The 23388-nt window shown below is 35.3% G+C and overlaps 1 protein-coding gene and 1 long non-coding RNA gene across 3 annotated transcripts in view; one reads left to right on the forward strand and one right to left on the reverse strand.

Annotated features, from left to right (window-relative positions):
* The window catches only part of LOC119072287, a 381328-nt gene that overhangs the window by 37395 nt on the left and 320545 nt on the right, over positions 1–23388 (reverse strand). The gene's annotated exons all lie outside the window — the stretch shown is intronic.
* Positions 7642–22632, forward strand: LOC119072258 (phospholipase B1, membrane-associated-like). 2 transcript variants are annotated; one of them, XM_037177447.1, is made up of 8 exons: positions 7642–7705; positions 19390–19763; positions 19829–19937; positions 21182–21321; positions 21384–21609; positions 21673–21937; positions 22005–22081; positions 22145–22632. In XM_037177447.1, exons 2-8 carry the CDS (start codon positions 19484–19486, stop codon positions 22305–22307), a joined length of 1260 nt encoding a protein of 419 aa, XP_037033342.1. In that variant the 5' UTR covers positions 7642–7705; positions 19390–19483; the 3' UTR covers positions 22308–22632. The 2 variants fall into 2 exon arrangements, with proteins under 2 accessions (XP_037033342.1, XP_037033341.1); XM_037177446.1 differs by having other exon boundaries at positions 7648–7993.

Genomic DNA, 23388 nt, shown 5'->3' on the forward strand with positions numbered 1-23388 from the left:
CAGATCTTTTTAACGGTAATTTGGCCTCTTATTTTGAAAAACTGAATTTATATGAGAATTTTAGACTACTGGGTCGTGGAGGCATCTTATTTATTTCTGTTCTCGTGCCTGTTCTTGAAGTACATTGCTGTTAGCAATTTTTTCAGGAATGTAATAAAAACAAAAAAATTGTTACGCCTTAACGGACATTCCACTCTAGAAGCAATACGTAAAGTTCGTTCAGTTTATACCACATTTCGTCTTATCTTTGTTTTTATGGTTTGCTTTTATATTCGTTTATATTTAACCAATAAAAAAGCTTTCGTTGAGCAGGTCGGTTTTGGATTTTTTTTAGTACATGCTACAATCTGATTGCCTAAACTGAGGCGGTTTTTTATTTGCTGCTTTGTTTGAATATAATTTCCATCGTTAATTTTTTGTGCGTTTTATAGGCGCTAAACGTTTGTTGAATGTTTTGAACAAAAAGATATGTGTGTCGACCCACATTTACTAAGAGCGCATCAAATAGCACACTAAAATGACATCATCTTTCACCGACATCAGTGAGACATTTAAAAGATTCAAGGAGACGCAAAAGGTTCTGTTTCGAGTTGTTGATTTTACAGAAGTATATCATATTCGATTATTAAACTTCTGACCTGGCTTTATTGTCGAAAGAACTTTTTTTCAAACAAAATAATTTCTAATGATCTCTAAAACGTTAAGTATCTGGATTTAGAGTCACCGACTGGAAACCGGAAAGCAATAAATTTTCATGCTTTAATTCACTTTAAACCATTTAGAGGTCTACAAGCATCTTACAAATTAGTCTGCTCCACTTCGTCTTCGTTTTGCACATAAATAAATTTCTTGAGATCTGTAGTTATAATTAGGGAATACCTTACCAGACTGGTGTTCGGTAAAAAGTTACGCCTTTAATTTTGACCAATTGTTACGCTGTAAGAAGGTTGAATCGACTTAGTTCCAAATAGTCTGGTATGATCTGCTATCGACATCGTCTTCAAAAGTAAATGATTAGCTCTGGCTAATGTGGTCCGTTTTAGCAAAATTTCGTCAAAACTTACGAAGTACAAGATTTGATAGGTTTTAAGATTAGCTTCGGTCTTTTCGTCTGTGATCTTCATTCTAATTAATTCCATTCGCTCCATGACTCCAACGACTTTAGTTTGTTGTCTGATCCACTAATTTGTCATTGCCTCTAAGCAAATACCCAGCCTATCGCTTTCAATCGCCCTTTGCTTTTGTTAACGTTAGAGTTTCAGCTCCATAGGTGAGTACTGGCAGGGCACATTTATCGAACACTTTATGTTTCAGATTATTACTCACTTTGCTCAGTTTTCTGAAAGCCGTCCAACCTCGACCAACTCTTTGTTTCATTTCGAAAACTGTCCAACCTTGATCAACTATTCGTTTCACTTCGGTTGTTTGATTGTCGAAGCCCTGTTTCAACCTCTCAACAAGGTCGACTCTTTTGATGACGTCATTCCCAACCTTATTCTTCAAACAATTCGTTGATCGTTGTTTGTAGTTAAAACAAGATTGGCTGCTATGAGTAGTGTATCGTCCGCGAAACGAGGATGATTACAATCCAATTTCTTGAATATTCTTTCCAGAGTTAATGTGAAAAGCTTAATTATTGTATGACCCTGTATTTAAATAGTGAACGGAACTGCTGTATCCTGAATCGATAGAGTCTAGAATCCGAAAAATGATAAAAGATGTCGCTGCGCTAACCGGTGGGCGGAAGGAACGCTATCTGTTAATCAATGAAAAACCAACATTCGATTAATATAAACATTCAAACACCTCGACGTTGCACCTTTAATAATATTTTGTTTAACAACAGGCGAACCTAGCAAACTCATTAAATGAGTAGAAAAAACTGTGTACAGAATTGAGCGAAATATTTTGACAATTTCGCATTTTATTGGTATGGTCTAAGTTTAAGGTCAAAACTGAAGAAAGGAAGTAAAATTTACTTAGTAAATATTAGCCTCACATTCCTAATAATCCATAGACATTTTCACACATTCGTTTTATTGCATTTTTTGCTGTTTGAGCTAAAAAAACGAAATATTGTCTGGGTGTTAACATTAAGTTGTTAATTTGTGAACCAACAGAAGTGTCGAATTCGTCAGAATGATTGAACTAATTGCAATCATGGTCAGTTCAGCTAGTTCAATTCGGGTGCGAGGAAGAGCCAGATGAGAGCAGCAATTTGTCATCTATGTTGGTGGTGCTTCGGTTATTTGCCCAATGATAGTCTTTAGATGACAGTTACTTATAGGTGGAGCGAAGTTCTCGAATTACTTTCGCTTCATTCTTGTTTTTTTTTATTCATAAAGCAAACCCACATGTGTTAGCAGATCTTGTGATGAAATGATATGAATGTTTACTTTCATATCATTTGTGATTCGCTACACATGCAAAGGGGTATAATCTACTTCATAGATGTTCGTCGTTTCCTTGCCACTGTGGTCATAGCCTAATAGATGTGGTATTTTTAACAGCATTGTTGAAATCATTCATTCCTCATCAACTGCCATTTGGTACGCATTACTTTTTGGGTGTCGAAGCTGTAAGCGTCACCCCCTACCGATATCAGTTCTCTTTGTAAGCGAACAAAAGGTCTTGCGTCACACTTCCACTGTAAGTAGTTTTTCGGCGATTTTGGATTACAATAGAAAACGAAGCAAAAATGTCGATCCCATCAACGCAAATTTCACCAACTCACTTTTAAAACCGTGAGTTTACAATATCAAGTTCAATTTAATGTTCCCAAATGACGAGACATAATCATTAAATCTGTTACTTCAATTGTTGAAACTTATTCTGTTACTTCAATTGTTTTTGCTCATCGTTTGCTACTTGCTACTACTACTTAATAAAACCATGGAGAGCTCATTGCCCATTTTCAGCGTCGTTGTCTATAGCAAATGACTCGCGGTGAGTAAAAGATTTTCTTTCCAAGAAATGCATAGATTAATTTCTTCAAGGCTAACAGATAGTGGATTCGAACTTGGATATTTTGAACAGATTTTTGACGCATAGTCCCAGTCAGCGAAGCCAAAGCTAAATGTAGGCACAAATGGTTAATAGCCTGATTTCATAGAGGATTGGTACCACTAAGTGTACTAGATAAAGTCTTGTTCTTAACACTCGCTTCGCTAGTATTGCCAATCTCAAATCTAGTGCGCAAAAAAAAACCATTTACTACCTAGTTATGAAAATAGCTATTACCGCTACTAAGCCAGCTATGTGTGGTCTTTTATGATTTTTTTGTGTGATAAAAGTTCAAATCTGTTGTTAATCTGTTACAGACGGCAAGCATAATGACCAGTATCGGGTCTATGACTTCCAACGATCAAAGTATTTTTAATCGGTTGATTTAAAATCTTGTACTTCAATTTTTTTAACATTCATTTTACTATATGAAGGATCACATTACCCAGACCTTGTCATTATTTTTATGTTCGTTATCGATAACAGATGAATAGGGGTATGTGACAGGTTCACAGGTTAAACACACATCGGATATATATATATATATATATTTACAGGAAATTTAAAAGAATAACATCTCTATCCTAATGTGGGATAGCAAATGAATTCCTCATAATTAATGAATTAATGCATAAAGCGCGTAAAACATGTCATTGTGCCATGAGAACCATAGTGAATGATCTATGTGCCTTTTTACACACAACATCATTACTTATGTTTATATATAAAGCAAAACAATATTTGTTATGTAGTTAAGCACCTCTGCTAAGATAAATGACAAGGCATTTTGAAGTCAAGGCTTTAACAAGTGCGTCGAAAGTTGAGTCGCGTTTTTATGATCTAATTTAACAAAACAAATCTTTGGCCACTTAATTTGCACCGAGACGAAGTATAATTGTTCTCTTCCCTGTCGAACAAAAAAGTATTTCCAACTACCTACAGTAGACCAAAAAAACATATCACTATTATATAGTGCTCGTAAACATTAAAAAGCTCGCAGACACAGACGACAGAAATAATAACGACAGTTTCTGTGATCTCATCTGGAATATTATGCGGTTCAACTGTGTACAATAAAGTTTTGTTGAAAGGGAAAAATCTTTGCTTTTCATTAATAAAAATGTTTTATTGCTACAGATGACTTCTTTGATTTGTTACAATTTAATCTTCAGTCTCGTTGTCTCTTCCTCCCTATCGTTACTAGTATGACTAAATAATATCCTATACGTATCTTGATTTTGTGCCAAACTACGGTCTACAAATATCACCAGACGTTTACGGAGTTTAAAACATTTTTTTTTCTAAATGTCACGATGCTTTAAGATGCATTACCATTACAAATTTCATAATTTCAGTTAAATGTTGAATTTCTAGCGATTGACTCGGCTGTAAGAATAAATCAAATTATTCACGCACAGATGAGGTTGATTAATTGTTACGAAATAACATCATTGAACGGTCAGATCTAAGAAAAACAATTGGCTACACAGCCCTACACCGACCAAATTCTACACACGTTCAACAAATATTACGAATGAACTTGAAAAATCAACAAAAATTTCAATAAAATGAACTTAACTATTTCGTCGTGTCTTATCTCTTCATTGTTTGTCCGTCATTTATTCTTCGAATGAAGGATTGATCTTGGATGGGCAGCGTACGGAAAACTTAGGAAGATTTTGAAAAGCAAAATGAACAATAGTCTGAAAAGGGACTAACGAAAGCAACCTAGAAAAAGCTCAGAGTAGCACAAAGGGAAATGGAATGGAGCAGTGCCTAAATTCGCGAAAATATTTTCCCGAATTTTCTCAAATTTTCGCGATTTTCGCAAATTTGTGAAAATTTGAGAAATTTCGTGAAATTATTTTCTCGAATATAGGCACTGGAACGGAGTATGCTTGGGACTTCGCTTAGAGCTAAAATGACGAATTAGTGGATTCGCCAACAAACGGAAGTCGTAGACGTGATGGAAAGGATATCATCTCTGAAGTGGGCAGGACACATTGCGAAAATGACAGACGAACGTTGGACCAAACCATAATGTATTGGAGACCACCATAATGACACGGCCAATGGGCAGACCACCAGAAAGATGAAAGAACTCGATCAAGCGAATGATGGCAGCAAATGACAATGCAATGGATCGTTCGGAATGGAAGACAAAAGGGGAGCCTACATGCAGCAGTGGATATCAACGGGCTGATTAAGAAGAAGAAGAAGAAGAAAAATAAAAAAATTTTCTCTCAATTTTGGTTGTGACGTACGGTCAATCAATTTATTATAAGAATTCATTTCAATTTTATTATATTCAACCAAAAACAGTGACATTCCTAATCACACTGACACTCCTAATCTCACTGACACTCCTAATCTTACTGACAATCCTAATCTCACTGAAACTCCTAATCTCACTAACACTCCAAATCACATTGATACTCCTAATCTCACTGACACTCCTAATATCACTGACACTCCTAATCACATTGACACTCCTAATCACATTGACACTCCTAATCACACTGACACTACTATTCACTGACACTCCTAAAATCTTATCTCAGCGTTGGGTAATTTGGCACACGGTGCTAAAACAACGCATTTCAATACTAAAATTTTGTAAAAGGAGTTATTAAGTCGATGACATGGCTAAAAAGCATTTGCAGCAACCAACTTGCGTATGCGAGTTCACCTTTTACGTAGTTTAAAGGTGCGTTCTTTTGGCACCGTGTGCCAGATTCCCCGATACCCTTATCTCACTGATAATCCTGATCACACTGACCCTACTAATCACAGTGACACAATGCTTTAATTCTTTTATTTAATTTTAGTAATTTGTTAGATCCTACGGAATCGTAGTTTCTGTGTAAACGTAATTCCTAGGGAATGTTTATGGGATGACACACTTGCGCCGTCATATTTGCATGGGTCATATAAGACAGGCAGCTCAGCAGCAAGAGGTGGCATGTAATTGGAAAAGATCAAAGCTTCGAATTTCCTTTTCGTTGGTTTAGCCTTCGAAACTATGGGACCATAGTGCAAAGAGTCAAAATCGTTTATTTACTCTGTTGTATACAAAATCTTTTACTTCTTTAGTTTTGACATTCATTTTGCTAAACCACATTAAACAGACTTCATTACCCACTTTTTCGTAGCTTTCGTTAACAGATGATAGTGAAGTCTACGAGATCAAATCTTTTTTTCAATTATAATTTGATCCATCGGGAATTACTTTAAAATTATTTTTTTTAGATGGGCAGACGTCTACGTGTGGTGAGGCATTTTTGTATTTATCTGAAATGAAAAATTTCTGACAGTTGTATAGAGCACTGACGAGATTTGAACCCGGGACCTACAACACACCACCCGGAGAATCTTCACTCATATGAATTACCATTGGATTAAAATACGTTCTTTAATCCCTACAAACTCGTAAAGTAATCTCACACGGACCTAAAATTTTAATCGGAAACTTTTATGTGTGGCGAGAGTGAGAAACAGATGACCAATGTTTAGGATGTTAATTATACCTTTTTATATAGTCATACCATCAAGGGAGCCAAAACAAAAGTAAAACTTTCATAACGCGACTTATTTTAAACTCCGTAAATAGCTTCTTGCCGGGCAGTACCATACCATTAGTACCAATTTGTACCAGGAACTGAGCAAATACAATTTTTACGAGAATTCTTAGAACCAATCTACTGAAAAAAGCACAGTAATAGATGGAAAAACACCGAATTGACAACCATTGTATGCAATGAACAATGTCTTAAGCCAGAAATCCTGATTTTTTTCTAAATAACAAAAGAAAAATAACATTGGACCGTGCATAGCAGATTAGAATTATTAACCAAAATAAGACGCCAAGTACGGTGTGATTAACATAAAATGAATTCTTCTAAAAAATCGACATTGTCATCTGAATGAATTTAATGTTTAAACTTATCAAATCACGAAAATCTCCAAGTTATAAAATGAATCATGTCGTTCTAGGTCATGGTATTACTTTGAACAAAAATTTAAAAAAAATTAAATCCTGAAGGGAACGTCAATAAAATCGTTTTTTTTTTATTAACCACGTGTCATCGAGAATCGAGAATCGACTTCATGAATTTAAATAAATCTACGAAACAATGGAAATGTTGTTGTTGAGCGAACAAACAAACGAACAAAAAAAAAGTTCTGGAGAGCACTAAAAAAAATTGAGTTGTAAAATTTCCAATGTTAATCGGTTTTGAAAAATTTGTCAGCCGCACAATAGAACAATAACACCAGTTAGTTTTACACCATAAAATGCTTTTCGGATATTTTTGTTTTCATTTCGCTTTTTTTTATCTTACTTTTGATTTCAATGTCATCGCCGCGCCGTGAAATATAAAAATTGAACATGAACATTTCAATGAATATAAATAATAAAAAACAAATTGCATGATACACATTCTCAATTGGAGTATAAAACAGTCATCCGCGCAAACATATCCGCTATACATAATAATACATAAGCTTTAATCTCTCTCTATAAGACGATTTACACACGAAACAAAAAATTGCGTAAATAAAAACTGGTAAGTTTGATGTGCTCAACATAAGTTGGTATATTTGCGAGGTACAACACCGGCACTATCAGTTGCGATTAAAGTTTTCCTCAGTTCACAAGTGTGTTTGAAGTCCTATGCGGCCAAAGCGTTCGCGGACACACATGGTCAGTTAATATTTGTTTTTCTTGGATATAGTGAAAGGATTATCATTGAAATTTCGGATAAAACTGTAGACTGGTTTTAGTGAGGCAAAGAACTCAGTGGTGTGACACACTTAATTTAGTCGTTAAGATTGTTTTGCATCGAATTGTAATTGGCAAATTGAACAATAATGAAATTGATTTGATTAAACCAAAGTTATGTGGCTGGCGATGTGTTGTGTTAATAATAATTAATTTACCGATTCATTTGTGAGCATAATTAACAATCGATAAAAAAAAATTATCGAATCGGTAAGTGATCGACTCATTACCACATCCCAAGTGTGGAATGAATATTCCCAAGTGCCTAATTGTCATTCAGTTGTCATAAAAAAATAAATAATTTCTCTCTGGGATTATAATTTCATTTGACTATTTTGGTCAGTACATGTTGTGTTTTGCCGCTATTGTATTCGGTGGAATGTTATAACTTGCTTTTATTAAAGCAATTTGGGTTAAAACAAAAAACAAATTTTATGTAATATTATGTGCGCTTTTACAACCGTATTATTGCAGTTTATTTGCATTGATGAATTTTAATTGTAAATTACATTATGATATATGTCTGTCTACAACATATAATGTACGGCAAACACCAGACACAACTCTCATTGTGTGGTTGTTGTATCTCATTTTTTTCATTATCCACTTGACTATTAAGAAATGCGTTGATTTGGTTTCGTTTCAATCTTTGAAATTCGTGTGTAGATTTTCCTGTGTTAACCGTTAGACACGTACGTTGATTAGCTAATTAATTTAATTTTAATTATGTTCTGGTACGTTTGCCTATACTTCGACAGAAATTTTAATTAACCCACGACGTAGATTGTACAATATAATTTAGAACAGAAATGTTTTCACAAAAAAAATGGTAAATGAATGCAATCTCGAATGCAAAACCATTGTTTTGTACAGAAACTGACTAGAACCATTTTTTTAATGTGTTGTTCAATTTAAATCAGTGAGAAAGTGGATATTAAACACAGTAAAAGGGATCGTTTGGTCGCATATCTTAATTTCAACATTAAATCTACTACTTCCACAGTTGAAACGATTTTAAAACAAACTCTTTTACTTCATTTAATGTAAAATGAATTTTCTATACAATCAGAGAGCATTGCCCATATCTTATAGTTGTCGTCGTTGTCGATAGCAGATGACTAGCCGTAGGGTCTCTTGTCTTCCACTGTGCATGTAACGTAAAAAGTTGTGTATGGCGTCATTCGAAAGGTAATTGTATGACCTTTTAGGACAAATAGGGTCTTATTGTGCCTAGAATTCATCCCCCCTGAGATAAGAGCAGTTAAAAATATTGGTAAAAAACGAATTATTTCGGTGAGCTTCTAGCTCTTCATCTGCATCCGAAACGCAACTAAGACAACAACAAAAATGCTTCCCCTGATTGCTACTGGTCTCAGATTTGCAATAGTACGCATGGGTAGTGTCACAATTCACGATGAATGATCCATTGAATTGTTTTGATACTCAGTTCCTATACTCGAATATTTCCATGCACAGAAAAAATTTGCTGCAGGCTTACGTTTGAGACAATAGAAAATAAAGGATGTCTGCTCCAAATTAGGCGAAAAACTAAATTTTTGCCTCTTACTGGCTATGAGGTGTAATGAAACAGATTTGTTCCAAAACTAATTTTAAGCAGAAATTCAGTAATTTAGTATTAGTACTTGTCATGTCTTTTGACCGTTGTGATTCTTACCTGTCACAGGAAACTTTATCTACACTCATTGACGTCCCTGATGAGTTCCCACAATGTGTTTTTTTACTTTACAATTTACGCGCATCATAAAGATGAGATCATCAGGTCATTTTTCGAGGGCTTTGACGCGGCTTAACGAATCTTGACTAAGACCTCTCTCTTGACTAAGAACTCTCTTGTGTTAGTCAAGTTAAACAGTCATAAAACAGTTGAAAAACAACCTGTGGCATAGATTTGTACGTTACCTGGAAACAAAGTTACCTGATGCAGTTGTGAGTTGATTCTATTCTATTGCTTGTGAGGCATCTGTAACTCCATTATTTTGAAGTTGAATCTATAATAATAAAGTTTAATGTTTGTCTTGCTATATAGTCTGGTTTCTTATGTCGAAAAAATGGCTCTGCACGATTTAGGACTTTTTTGATTTTTGACGACGGAACCATCAAAAAATATTCAGTTTTGACGGAGATATTCCACTTTTTAGTTTTACACTATAACCGGTTTTTACCGTTATTTACCGGTTCAAAACACCCAAGACAAAAATTTAGTTCGGAAAAGTTCGCCCCCCAATCATATCCCGTCGTCAAAAATTAAAAAAGTTCTAAATCGCGCAGGATCACATAAGAACCCGGACTAATAGGCGCCTAGAAGAAAAGTCCAAGAGACTTGAAACTTGGCATACTTGGAAAAGTCAGGAAGAACTAGCGTTTTTTCTTCTTCTTCATTTTCATGCGTTATTTGAATCGGTATTTTTTGTCCGTTTGCGTCGTTAATACATTCTTTATACGGGGAAACATTCTTGTAATGTGGGAAAATACTTTTTGTGGAAAATTTATTTCTGTCGCATGAAAATATTTTTACATGCTACATGCGTCGAAAACCGTACTTTTCATGTTTCAAGCACTACTTTCGACGCCCTCAGCATGTAAAATCCATTACATAACTCGGGATAAAAACTGAAAAGTCTCGTTTTCGTGTGTTTATTGACCTCGGCTTCGCCTCGGATCAACAAAATTCACACGAAAACTATACTTTTCATCTTTTTATCCCTAGTCATGTAAAATACTATTGGATTTTTTTTAACGAGTGAAACTACAGTCAGATGCAGGGAAATTTCAGCATGAAATTTCCTTCAGCTGTTTTTCATCTGACCCACACATACAATCAAAACTGTTTATACTTGTCTGAAACACCTGAAAAACAGCTGCAGCAAATTGATGCTGAAATTTCACTGCCTCCAACTGTAGCTTTTAGTGAAAATTTGATTTTTGACGTGACGTCAAGTTGACGGATAAAAATATTTTGAAAATTATAGTAGTCCCGAGAGTAGTGTACATAAAGAAATATTGTCGATCCACACCACTTACTTTGGCCGTTGTATTCGACAACCAGATACCATGCGATCGATAATACTAATTATTATTGGTAGTCTGTTACAACAACAGCAGTGGAACTGCAAACTCCCCGTTGGAAATTGCCATTTATTACGCAATTCTTCTTTCCTCGTGAATTTAAATTTTTTGCTCAAACAATGCCATTGTGACTGTATACGGCGTTCATCTGGCCGCACCTCCCTTTTTTCAAATTATTATTTTTTTGCGGTTTCATATTAACTTAAACGAGATTTTAAAACTATCACAATGACAAAGGGAACATCAAATTTTTCGTTTGTTCTACTTTCATTAAGCTGTTAAATCCGATCCGAGAAAATTGTATGACAATTTTTAGGAATGCTATAACAACGAGTCAAAGGCTACACCTTAAAATATTTTCGAATATAATTTTTTGGTAAAATGAACGTCACAATACAACATTATGATAAATACGTGCAATGCCATCCAAACGAGATGCGTGCTATGCATACAATTAAAAATCGTGTCAAAATATTTAAAAAGTTAAAAATGTTGGCGAATTAGACTTTTTGTTATAGTTTCGACTGTTCGATGGTATAGATTGAATGTAAGGTCAATATTAGGATAATAACAGAACACACAAAAAGTTGGACATTAGTTGGAGTTATTAGTAAATATTCAAATTTAAATGAAATGGGTATACGTGCTGCCAAAGCTCAAACTATATTATGTGTACGTTCAAGTCAAATATTTTAATGACTAAATTGGACATTAAAATCTCAAATGACATTTTATGTTAAAGGTTTGTTGTTAAGTAAAAGTAAAAAATGCGAAATGCCTGCAGCAGACAAACAATACGTTCGTCAGAGTGGTAAAACACACCAGTTAAAGGCCCATTGAACAATTAGGAATAAAGATAAGTTCAATTAACATTTAAAGTAAAATACATTTGCCTTGCCACTAATGACTAATTCTTACCGAAACTCTTTTTTCTGGGAACAACTTTGCAACAGAAAAAATACGTCTGTGACTCGATCGCTTCAGTTTTGAACGTTTCCTTTTCAGTATAGTGAATCATCCGAAAAACTTTTACTTATTTACTCAATGAAATGGTTTCGTTTCAGTCTGCGACTTGTCGTCAAACAAATAAATCTTTGTTTGTCGTGTTAATAATGCAATATTTGCACAAAATTGGCGCGTACATCTACTTTGTGACCCTATATGCATCCACATTTAATATTCACTTTTCTGTAATTACATTAGTAGTGTGTTCGGTGCCGCATTAGCATCGGGAGATACTGGGTAATTGCACAGGGCGCTGCGAAAAACGAACTGGTGGAAAATTCAAATTCGATTCGTAACAAAGAGAATTAGCTTCGTAACCTTGGAATTTCAGAATTTGTCAGAGAGGCTCAATATCGGCATACAACCATTTAAATCAACCTTTCCGCATTAACTTGCTCCTGCTATAATCACCTTGTTTTCCACGGTTATTTCAATTCAGCAATGATCGCTTTGGTATCCACGATAAATTCTATTCTGCCATGATGACTTCAGTTAAAACTAATACTAAACTGACTTCGGTTTCCATCACCGATTCCGTTCTTCCATGATCAGTTTCAGATACCAGATTATGTAGCTAATTCAAATTCCATGATTTCTTCTGTTCCCCATGATCAATTCTAAATTCCACCGATTGTAGCTATTAGTCTAGTCGATAAGGACAAACGTTTACCAAAATCAGTTGCTCAAACAGCACTTAAAATTCTTCTAAACTTTTTCTAACAAGAAGAGACAAAAAAATTTTGAATAAAAATGTATGTCTCTTCTTTTTACAATACTTTTAGAAGTATTTAAGTGCTGTTTGAGCAACTGATTTTGGTAAACGTTTGCCCTTATCGACTTGACTATATCGCAACTTCCTCGATAGTCATTACTTCCATGCAACTGATTCCGATCGTAGCATTCCAGTATCATTATTCGCGTTCTCTGTGCCCATAACCTGTTATATTTTTAAATAACACAAAATTATGGAGACAATAGCGAATACAGAGTTGGGGAAAAATTCAGAGAATTTATCTAAAATCCTGAGAACGTTTTTTCGAATTTTAGTGATTTTCTGACTTTCAAAATTCACAAACGTTGACGTTTAACTGCTTCGTCCCAATTTTCGCATTAAATTAATAATGTCACCTTATTATCCTGTCCGTAACATTTCTGTTGCCGTCTGTACATCACCTAATTATTGAATCTACTACTTATTTTGTTCAACATATTTTCACGATACAACATCTGTTACTTCAATGTTTGATCAAGGATTTTTATATATAAAACCGCACCAGCCAGAGTTTATTGTTTGTCTTTGCTCGGCCTCAGTCGATAACATATGAGTTAAATGTGTGCATAACTGTCCTCACCTTGGCGGATAACCGGCCCTGGTAGCGTTCCAGCAAAAGTTCATGCAGGAAATGCAATGATGGAAAAACGCTTATACATTATTTATGATAATTCTGAACTTTTTCCAACGAATTTTTTTCTTTCTTTCTTTTATTATTATTATTTATATGGAAGACAAACCCAGAGGCACAGCTGTTTGTGTAACATATAATATGGCATATAATATACGAATTGATATTATGAACCGTCATAATCCATACGAAAAAACAAAGAATTTTTCCAAACGATTAATTGTTCATAAAATACCAGAAATTATTACGCAACCGTTTTCGAAGATGCACGTTGCACTTCACATAACTATTTTTCTATTATACTTGCCACTATTGAACTATTGAGCACTGCTAAAATATGGGCATAAAATATTAAATTTCATTAAAATGACGATGCTATGTATTCTTCACATTTAAAAGAAAAACATTTGCAAACATAAAATTTATGGCGTTTGATCTTCGAATCGGTTACAGGTTAACAATAGAAATATTTACTTGAAAAACAGTATCATGCATCCATCCATCTATCTATAATATGTGGTATGCATTGCATAGAATATTGTACATATATATAGTACCTACGTCTATACATATTGATGTCCATGGTAATTTATTGATACATCATTCATTAATGAATTTAAATATAGTAAAAGAGATCGATGGTCGTCAGCGTGTATAATATACGGTAGAGAATGTTTTTCGGTTTACATTTAAGAAAAATTAAATAATTCCGGATGAACGACGATGACGACTTTGATGATGATGATGATGATAATGATGTACAGCCAGAGATACATACGAAAAAATTATACACAAAAATGTTCAATGTTCAATGGTAAAAGTTATGCGCTGCTTTGAGGCTCTTCACTAGATTTGTATCGATCGGTGATGCAGAATGGTTAGTTTGAAGATTGAATTTGTTTGTTGAACATGTTTGAAGGATGGTAATCATTACGATAATTTAATGAAGAGTTAAGTGATGTTTTTTTTTATCGACTTGTGTGGATAGATTTATGCATTCATTTATGGGTATTAATGACCTAAGTGTTTCTAAATGTGTAAAGTGTGCAATTAATATTTTCAACGAAAAATAAATAAATAATTTTTTGAGTCGGTGTCATTAGCGGTGTCTTCAAGCAGCTTCAATAAATAAAATTGAAAATTTAGGTAAATTTTCAAAATTACATAATTCTCCGATGTTTTAAGAATATCAAAATGAACATTTTAAATCTTTCGACCAAGAGTCTTATTTGTTCAAAGTTCAGCAGAACGCATCGATATAATGTAATGTACAGTTGAATACTGATTGGTGAGTTGAAAGAGTGTTGAGTTGAGATCCGAGTGTTGAATTGAAATCTGAGTGGTGAAGTTGAAAGAGTGTTGAGTTGAGATCCTAGTGTTGAATTGAAATCTGAGTGGTGAGTTGGAATCTGAGTGGTGAGTTTGAATTCGAGTGGCGAGTTAGAATTCCAGTGATGAGTTGAATTCTGAGTGGTGAGTTGAAATTTAAATGACGATTTAAATTTGAGCGGTGAGTTAAAATCTGGGTGGTAGTCGGAATCTGAGTGTATAGTTGAAATAAGAGTGGCGAGTTGAAATCTGAGTGGTGAGTTGATGTCTGAGTGGTAAATGTCAAAACTGAGCGGTAAAATGACCGGCTATGCGGTTAAATTCCAGTGGTGAATTGAAATCTAAGTGATGAGTTGAAATCCGAGCGTTGAATTGAAATCTGAGTGACGAACTGAAATCTGAGTGGTGAGTTGAAACTAAAGTGGCCATTTAAAATCTGGATGGCAAGTGGAAACTTCTGTGTTAAGCAAAGTTTGTCGTATTGACGAGACATAGTCCATGGGGAAATTATATCCTGCTTCTAGCTGCTGCGCTTCGAAACACTAAGAACCAATTTTTGTCCTGATTTACCAGTATTTAAAGCAGAACGCACATCTGTCGATAATAACTCAGAAAACACCATGTCACACACAGAATTTCTTTTATTCGACCATCTTCGGAATAAGAAAGACACAGTATCGCGACAGTGAATTCTTTAAAGTCGAATTTAAAGGGCATTCACAAACAAAAGTGATCGGGGAAGAACGAGCACTTTGATCATTCTTTTTTCAAGCGTTGAGGATTTGGTAAAGGTGTGATGTGATAAATTAAATTCGTTTTGATCTTTAAAATTGACTGGAAATAGAGGTTTAGCATTCTAACAAATTATTAAAATTTTACTAAATTCTCTAAAAATTCGTCAGTCTTTAAAGCAAAATGTCTACCAGATCAGAAAGACAATGAATGAGTGTATCACAGCATGACAATCACTCGCTACTAGTCTGTTATTATTTTGTATTAATTGACAGAAAATCTTTTACTTCATTTGTTTCAACAAACATTTTGTCACTGATTACCTTTCGAATGTAACCTTTGTCGTCGACATCAACATCGGATGACATAGCCACTTGTAAAAATGGATTTTGTAATGACAATTGTGGTTTTAAAATAAAGTCAGAAATCGAAATAAATCTCAACCAAAACTGTCTCCGAAAGAAATTCATTTCCCAATCTTTACGCTGATTTCTCATCGAAATGAACAATTGGAATCAATCACCTAAACCATTTCCACCCAATTACGCAGTCAATGTAATTGTGGTGAATAACAAAACATAAACTCTCTCACTTCCGCATTTAATATTCCATTCAAAAGTTCAAACATATCGAAAATACCTTCCTACCCAATTGTGCACATTCATAAATGCAAACACACTTCTCCCATTAACGGTTCATTTTCTAATTAATTATTTAAATTCAAAATTCCAATTTTATTTTTATTAAAACCATAATAATATCGCCATCATATAATCTCATCTCCCATTAAATAACACAATGCAGCTGAAAAAAAAGGTGGTGATCATAAAAAAAGTGATAATGACCTTGACATAGAAACATGGTAACCAATCGGTCATTATTTTGTACTCTACTTCTTTGAATGTCGATGCATTCGGATTACCAGTTACGTTGAACACCGAAACGTATACCAAACCGACACACACAGACCAAACGATCAGTCTTGGGAGCAAGAAAAAAAAAATTAATTTTTATTGTAGAAGGTAAATCAAAACAAAATACAAAATTACACAACTGAATGAGATAGTGGGTTTGTTATGGTATGAATTTCTGTGAGATTATTATATACACAGGTTCAACGGCATGGAACCGCTTGGTCGGAATATTTTCGGCTTTTTTTTCTCTTAAATCGATACAAATTTTTTGTCTTTAATTTCAAGTTTAACTCGATTCGAATTCAAATTATTTTTTTAGTTTTAACGTAAACTCCGCGATAGTATGGTTATTTTTCGATTAATTGTGTTTAAATGTGGACCTATACATCGTGGCTGGTCAACTGAAAATGTCGGTCGTTTGTTACACATTTTCTAAACGTCAATTTGTTTAACATAATCCAACGATTCTGTAACTCCGAAAATTTCAAGCAATCTGTTAAATGACTCTACATCTGCAAGTCAATCCGTTTTCCGGACATCATATATAATTACCCGTACAATAATCACATACAATTAGCATGTTTCAATCCTTATTTGGCATGCTGCATAATAACAGCTTTTACAACTCCGAAAAGCGCTAAAATACTCGTTGACGTTTTGCATCACATATTCGTGAGTTTGAGTTATATATATGTTCAGTTGTGGAAATGACGCTGCTGTATGTATGAAATTGAGTTAAAAAGTTTGTGTGAGAGAGCCTGTAAGTGAGAATTAACATATAGAACTTTTCGAGTGTTAGCAGTCAATTAATTCGGAACCGTTGTTGTGTATCCTACATTTTGAAATTGAACAATCATCAACAACACTAAAATATTATGCAAAATGATTGTAAAATGTTCCCAGAATACATTTAATTCATTTTATTGAAATGCACGGCAGGTATTTATACAACAAACAACGAAAAATTTGATCTCAATGTTAATTCTGCCAAAACTTTCTTAAAATTAAAGGTATAGACACAACCAGCAATAAATTTGTTTTTCGGTGATAAATATAAAAACAAATTAAGAACGGACCAATGATACGAAATAATTTAGGTTCGTGTAATATATGTACGTCATACAGACAGACTCATGGTCAGTGTGGTGTTGTGTTTATGGACTAAACGTTAATGTGCATAACTAATAAATTTTTATGAACATACTTGATCGTATCTTTTATTATGTACATGCACACACACAGGCTGCTTTATAATATTGACAAAAAAAATTTCTTTGGCACATATTTTTCAATGGGATCATTGCACAGAGTTTATAGGTGCTGTGAGGTGTCGATGGATGTGGTTTTGTTTTACGGTCTCGTCCTTGCTACACGACATGTTGATCAACATAGTATTAGAGTTCATTGACGGTCTAAATTTTTATTTGCGAATGTCTGACAATAATATGAATGAAAACCATCACCATGAGTAACATCGTCATAATTCGCTCGCTTTTTTCGAAGAGAAAGACACTCGAAGGGAAAACCATTGCCACAGAAAATCACACATTGTTTGGGGTTTCTTTAGTCCTCAGGAAATAGTTATTTGTTTACCGAGGTTAGAAAATTGAAAATTTCAACAAGATCGATGTTTGCGGTCAGAGCAAGTTTGAATTTCCTATTTCCCTCAGAGGTGAGCTCAACGTTTTTTATATGTACGAGGTGTGATTTACCGTTATTCTCCTCGAAACGAAAATATCGATTCGGCATACCATCTTCGAAACCATAAACAAAGTGACAAATCGAATCCAGTCGTCAAGAAAACACAATTTTCTAATGGTCTGTTGAGGGAAGAAATTAAGGCGAAACACAATGCACGCATGAAAATTGTTTTTCACAACACAGGCGAGAAATAGTCATTTTCTCCTCTCCGCTAAGACTTAGGAAGCCTTTGTTGTACAAAACGTTAAGTTTAACTTGGAAAACAGTTAAAAATCGCATTTCAGGTGATTTATAGCCCTAGTCACAAACAACACTCTGGAAATCGAAATGCATTTTCCAACTTTTCTTCTCTAGTTGACACATAACTTTTTCATGCTTCCAACGAGAAAACACGTGTTTTAAACACTCATACGTAACGGAGAGAAAATTGAGTTTTGTTGACGACTCTCTACATTTATTCATTCTCTCGCATAATTCACATGTTCACCTCACTTCAATTCGATATTCGCAAAGATAGAAGGCGAAATTACCTCAATTAAAATTCGAATAATGGTAGAGATATTGAAATCGAGTTTGCAAAAAAGCAATCGTTTTCTCGCAGGGCTGCGAATTTTCTATCTTCCCCGAGGTGACGCTTCATGCTCCTCTCTCACCTATTTTAGTGAAAAAAGAGTTTGAAGCGTTTGTGAAAGTTCATATTTTGCACCCATATCGGTTTGCACTTATAGGTATAGTCCGATCTGATACTTCTCGTGTCACGGCGGTTGCACTGCCACAAAATAAAAAAATGTTTCGAAAATACGAAAACAACATTTGTCAGACCGTCCACGAATTTTGTCGTGCTTAGTATCAATTGAAAGGCAATTTCAGTGTCTTTCAAACGAGCCCCATCTTGCTATGATATTTTATGACTTCTGCTTTCAGTTCAGTTGCATAGACTAATATCGTCAAGCTTGATGTCATTCGATAGCTACTAAAAATACCTTTCTTGCGGGAGTTATTGACAAACGTCATTGTAAGTGGTTTCGAGGCTTGCAACAGAAACATTCTCCTGCAAATGAATTGACTTCAGTAAAATCTGCGCGAATATTACTGATCTGACTGAAAATTAGTTAGCTGTACTCTTAAAGTAGCGTCTGAAGCATGGTACTGAGCATTGTACTAGTTGTAAGAGAGTGTTTGACTGACATGGTCAGGAAATAACCGTGTCAATAATGTTTTGAACGTTGTGAGTTCCTACGAAAACTAAGATTCCGCTAAGACCTGTTCGCTTTCGGAGTTCTATAAGCAGAAACATAGAATGGATTACCTCCAGATCTATTTGGGTCACAATACTCCATTTACTAAAGTATACTCGACAGCTCATTGTTAAATTACAAATCCCAATTAACCAATTGGCTTCTCCAAATTCTCAACAAAAAATCCATATTTTCAGGTCAACTCCAAGTATTTGTGTGGAACGCCACAGCGAAATCGTTAAATGACTACGCGGATAAACTTTGTGCTACCGAAAACAAAGTGCTACAAAAATGACTAACAAAGTAAAACAATTGCTGCTAACAGCTACCATTCTGTTGTGCATACAACGGCTGACCGCCAAGGATATTGTTGAAGAGACATCGATGTTAGACAGTGGATTTATGAGATCGCTCTTCCATTCATTCAGAGACTTTACTTTTCGTTTAGTTGGATCGACGAGTCGCAAAACTAGAGGCAATTTCTTGCAGGAACCTAACGAAAACTTTCCATGCGATTTGCGTGGAATGCGAAGTAAGAGAGTGCCAACGAGTGTACACAGATTGAAACCAGGTATGTCAGACCCTCTGTTTGCCCGTAAACATTATTTAATTTAATTCAAAATTTCAACGACACAGGCGATATTGATGTAATTGCTGCAATAGGTGATTCGTTAACTGCCGCATCAGGAGCTACATCGACTAGATTCCAAGATTTGTTTATGGAGAATAGGGGACTTTCATGGAGGTAACATTCTTTTCACACTGAACATAATTTCGTTGGTGCAATGGCAGCTTTTCTAAAAGATCTTTTCAACGAATCGACTTCGCTGAAGGAGTCTTTCAGCATAAGATGAACATTGCTCTAGCGCTACTCCGGAAATATGAGACAAAATTCTAGATAGAAAAAGTTTATTCTGCAGCGCTAACTCAAAGTATCACTCTTTCACATCAACAATGACAAACATTTTTAACAATTACCGAATCTACAACGTCTTTTGATCTGACTAATCGAATCTTTTACTTCGCCTGTTTTACCATACTTTCTGCTTAAAAAAACGGATTTCGAAAAGTTCATTGCTTTTTTCGTCGTAGTTGTTGATAACAGATGACATTTACCGTTCTATCACGAATATCATTTTTAGTGCTCAGGCGTTGTGAAAATGGCGTTTTTAGATGAGAAAATAATCATTTTTTCCTCTAAAATGGCGGGCTCAGCCATATTGGGTGAGAAAATCCTTTGTTCCATACTCCGTAACCTTACTACTTCTATTAGTTCACTGTTTTCGATAAGAGTCGTTCATGCACTTGTCATCTGAAGATTGGTATAGAACAAACAATCCCTAAGGATATGTACACTAGCCTCAGGTGCCAAGCCACAAGAACAGATATGGACCGATCTATTCTGTGGAGATGATCGCTAAGCTTGCAGTGATTGCACCAATTACTAGCTTTCTTTCCGATCCCCGAGGTGGGCCCATCTTTTTCACAACAAAGACTAGCAAAATTTCAGCGGAGGGGAGAAAATGACTGTTTTGTCGCCAGCTTTGTGAAAAATCTTCGAACACATTTTGGAACTGTGTCGTGCAGAATCTTAGGATTTTGAAAGACTTCTGAGATTTTTTTTGGTTCCTTTCTGGACTTATTGTACTATTGAGGTGGTGGCTCTCAAAATTCTAGCATCCCACATGGTCCATCATCTTCCCAGTTCAAGAATTCATGCAATTTGAAGGATTTCTGAGGGTTTTTTGGGTTATCTTCTGAACTCTTGGGATTATTAAGGTGGCAGTGTGTTAATTCCCAAAATTGCAGTGTTCCCTGTTCTAGAATTCTGATGGAATTAAAGGATTTGCGAGGTTTTTTGGGATTCATCTGTACTTTGGGATTGTTCAAGTGGTAATAGGTTGGTTCCTAAGATTCGATTTGGACTACGCGGTCAATACGCTATAGGGTTACGGTTCAACTTACGGAAATTGAAAATGTTGTTTTTAGTATTGGAGGTCAATGGAACTGGAGAAATGTTACCACATTGCCAAATATATTAAAGGAATACAATCCAAAACTGGTGGGTTACTCGAGAAACGACGCCTACCCATTCCACGAGGACACTCAATTCAACATGGCTGAAATCGGTAACTGTTAAACGTTTGCTTTGCCAGTTGGTTCAATTTCTGATTAATGTCCTGAAATTCAGGAGCCGTGTCAGCGGATATTCCATTCATGGCCAAAGCTTTGGTCCGACGAATAAAACGGGACAAACGAATTAATTTTAAGAAGGACTGGAAAATGGTTACGATCTGCATGGGTGGCAACGACATTTGTTCGTTCATCTGTTTGATGCAAGATCCAGAGAGTTTACCAGAGAAACATCGAAATAGTTTGATAAAAGCTCTGCGTTACATGAGAGATAATATGCCGAGGTTAGTGTAACAAAGTCTATCAATAAGATGAACAGACGTCGTTACAATTTTGGTTTTATCTAGGACATTCGTAAATATTGTGCCAGTACCACTAGTCGAAACCGTTGTGACATACGAGAAGAAGCCTTTGCAGTGCCAAATTCTGCACCATGGAGAGTGTTCATGTTGGGTTGGCCGATTGTACAACCAAACGAAAGAGTTACAGGAACGTTACAGTGTCATTCAACGGAAAATGCAAGACATCGAAGAAGAGGTGGCCAGCATGAAAGAGTTTCGTGGATTGAAGGAATTTGCGGTCATGTACCAACCATTTTCGCGTCGGCTGAACGTAAATGATTTCTGAATTCGATTTGAATCCGAAACTCACAAGAAACATTTTTCTTCCTTTTTTCAAGTTGAGCACGGAAACATCAAGCCATGACTTCTCGTTATTAGCGTTCGACTGTTTCCACATGAGCCAGAAGGGAAATGCGTAAGTTTTCACTTTTCTTTTTCCACTTTGATTGTATGATGGTTAATATGCCCGCACATGTAGATGGGCTGGTGTTACACTATGGAATAGCTTGTTAGAGCCACCGGGCTCGAAATCGTTAAATTGGGTATCGCCGAAGAAAAAGTTTTTGTGTCCGACAACAGAACAGCCGTATTTCTACACACACGATAATTACCGATATTTTTCGTCAGTGAACAACGTTTAGTTGAATAAGTTACGCTGATATGAGAGAGTTGAAGACTTTGTTTTATGACTCGGTGTTATGTTAAGTTTTTGGCTGGTTGGGATTGGGTGGTAATGTAATTGTTTAACTGAAAGTCGAAATGTTCAATGTACAATTTGGTGAAATTTTGAAGCATATTGTTTCCGATTCGGGATTTTAGAGTTCTGGGTGCGAAGGGGTGGGGTCTTTTTTTAAAATTTAATTAGCGAAACCATTATTAGATTTAGTGTTTTAGTCTATTCAATGTGTCGACTAACAAACGAATTATTTATTGTAAAACGAAACTTTATTTTGAATAAAATTGAATCAAACATTTGAATTAGAGTTTTCACATTGCGTTCACAATGAGTGGATTTGATGGGCGATGTCGGACTTGGAAATAATTTTTTTTGCAAATTTTATCCATCACAAAATTTTTAGGCACTCCATCGGCTAGAAGAGGAATGTATGTTTGCAGACCTCGGCCAGTGATAAAGTGTAAAGACTATTTAAATTTCAGATTTTTAAACAAAAAAATCGTTAGAGAAAAAAGCTCTATTTGAACCATGGGCATCCACAGAATCTCAACCCACTTTTATGAGAAAACTTCCTCTAAAATCACTTCAGTCAGTTATGTGTTAATTATACTGCCCAGATAAAGCCTAAACGAAACCTTCGTAGGCTCACCCCGCCCGGTACAATGTGAGCTTTTGATTCTACTAAAACTACTAAAACAGAATTTTTGGTTCGGTTTTCCAAATGGTCGGTACTACACAAAACAAAGGCGCTATGCACAAAACCTCGGACGGGTTGCCTCAATGGTTACGTACCAGTCTTCCACCAAAATTATCGATTCCATTGTCAGACAATTTCAAATGGAATTTTCCAAGCGATTATTTCGCATTGGTAACGTCCCAAGGCTCACTTAAACTTCATAATTTGGGTAGTTGCAGCGTGTTTGATTGCTACATCGATGTACAATGTACACACTGAATGACTCGTATGACGTATAGCCTGCAAAGAGTATTTGCATACTTTAAGGCGTCGCGTCGTTGAGAGGTCCCGTTAAGCCGGTGGTCCAGAC

This window comes from Bradysia coprophila, assembly GCF_014529535.1.
Source record: "Bradysia coprophila strain Holo2 chromosome IV unlocalized genomic scaffold, BU_Bcop_v1 contig_81, whole genome shotgun sequence".
Lineage (NCBI taxonomy): Eukaryota > Metazoa > Arthropoda > Insecta > Diptera > Sciaridae > Bradysia > Bradysia coprophila.

Excerpts from the sequence above, each read along its gene's own strand:
- LOC119072258 (XM_037177447.1), top strand. The coding sequence starts at position 19,484 with ATGACTAACAAAGTAAAACAATTGCTGCTAACAGCTACCATTCTGTTG. Across the intron at positions 21,322-21,383 it reads ATTCAACATGGCTGAAATCG|GAGCCGTGTCAGCGGATATT; the intron begins GTAACTGTTAAA and ends CCTGAAATTCAG. Across the intron at positions 22,082-22,144 it reads ATGAGCCAGAAGGGAAATGC|ATGGGCTGGTGTTACACTAT; the intron begins GTAAGTTTTCAC and ends CCGCACATGTAG.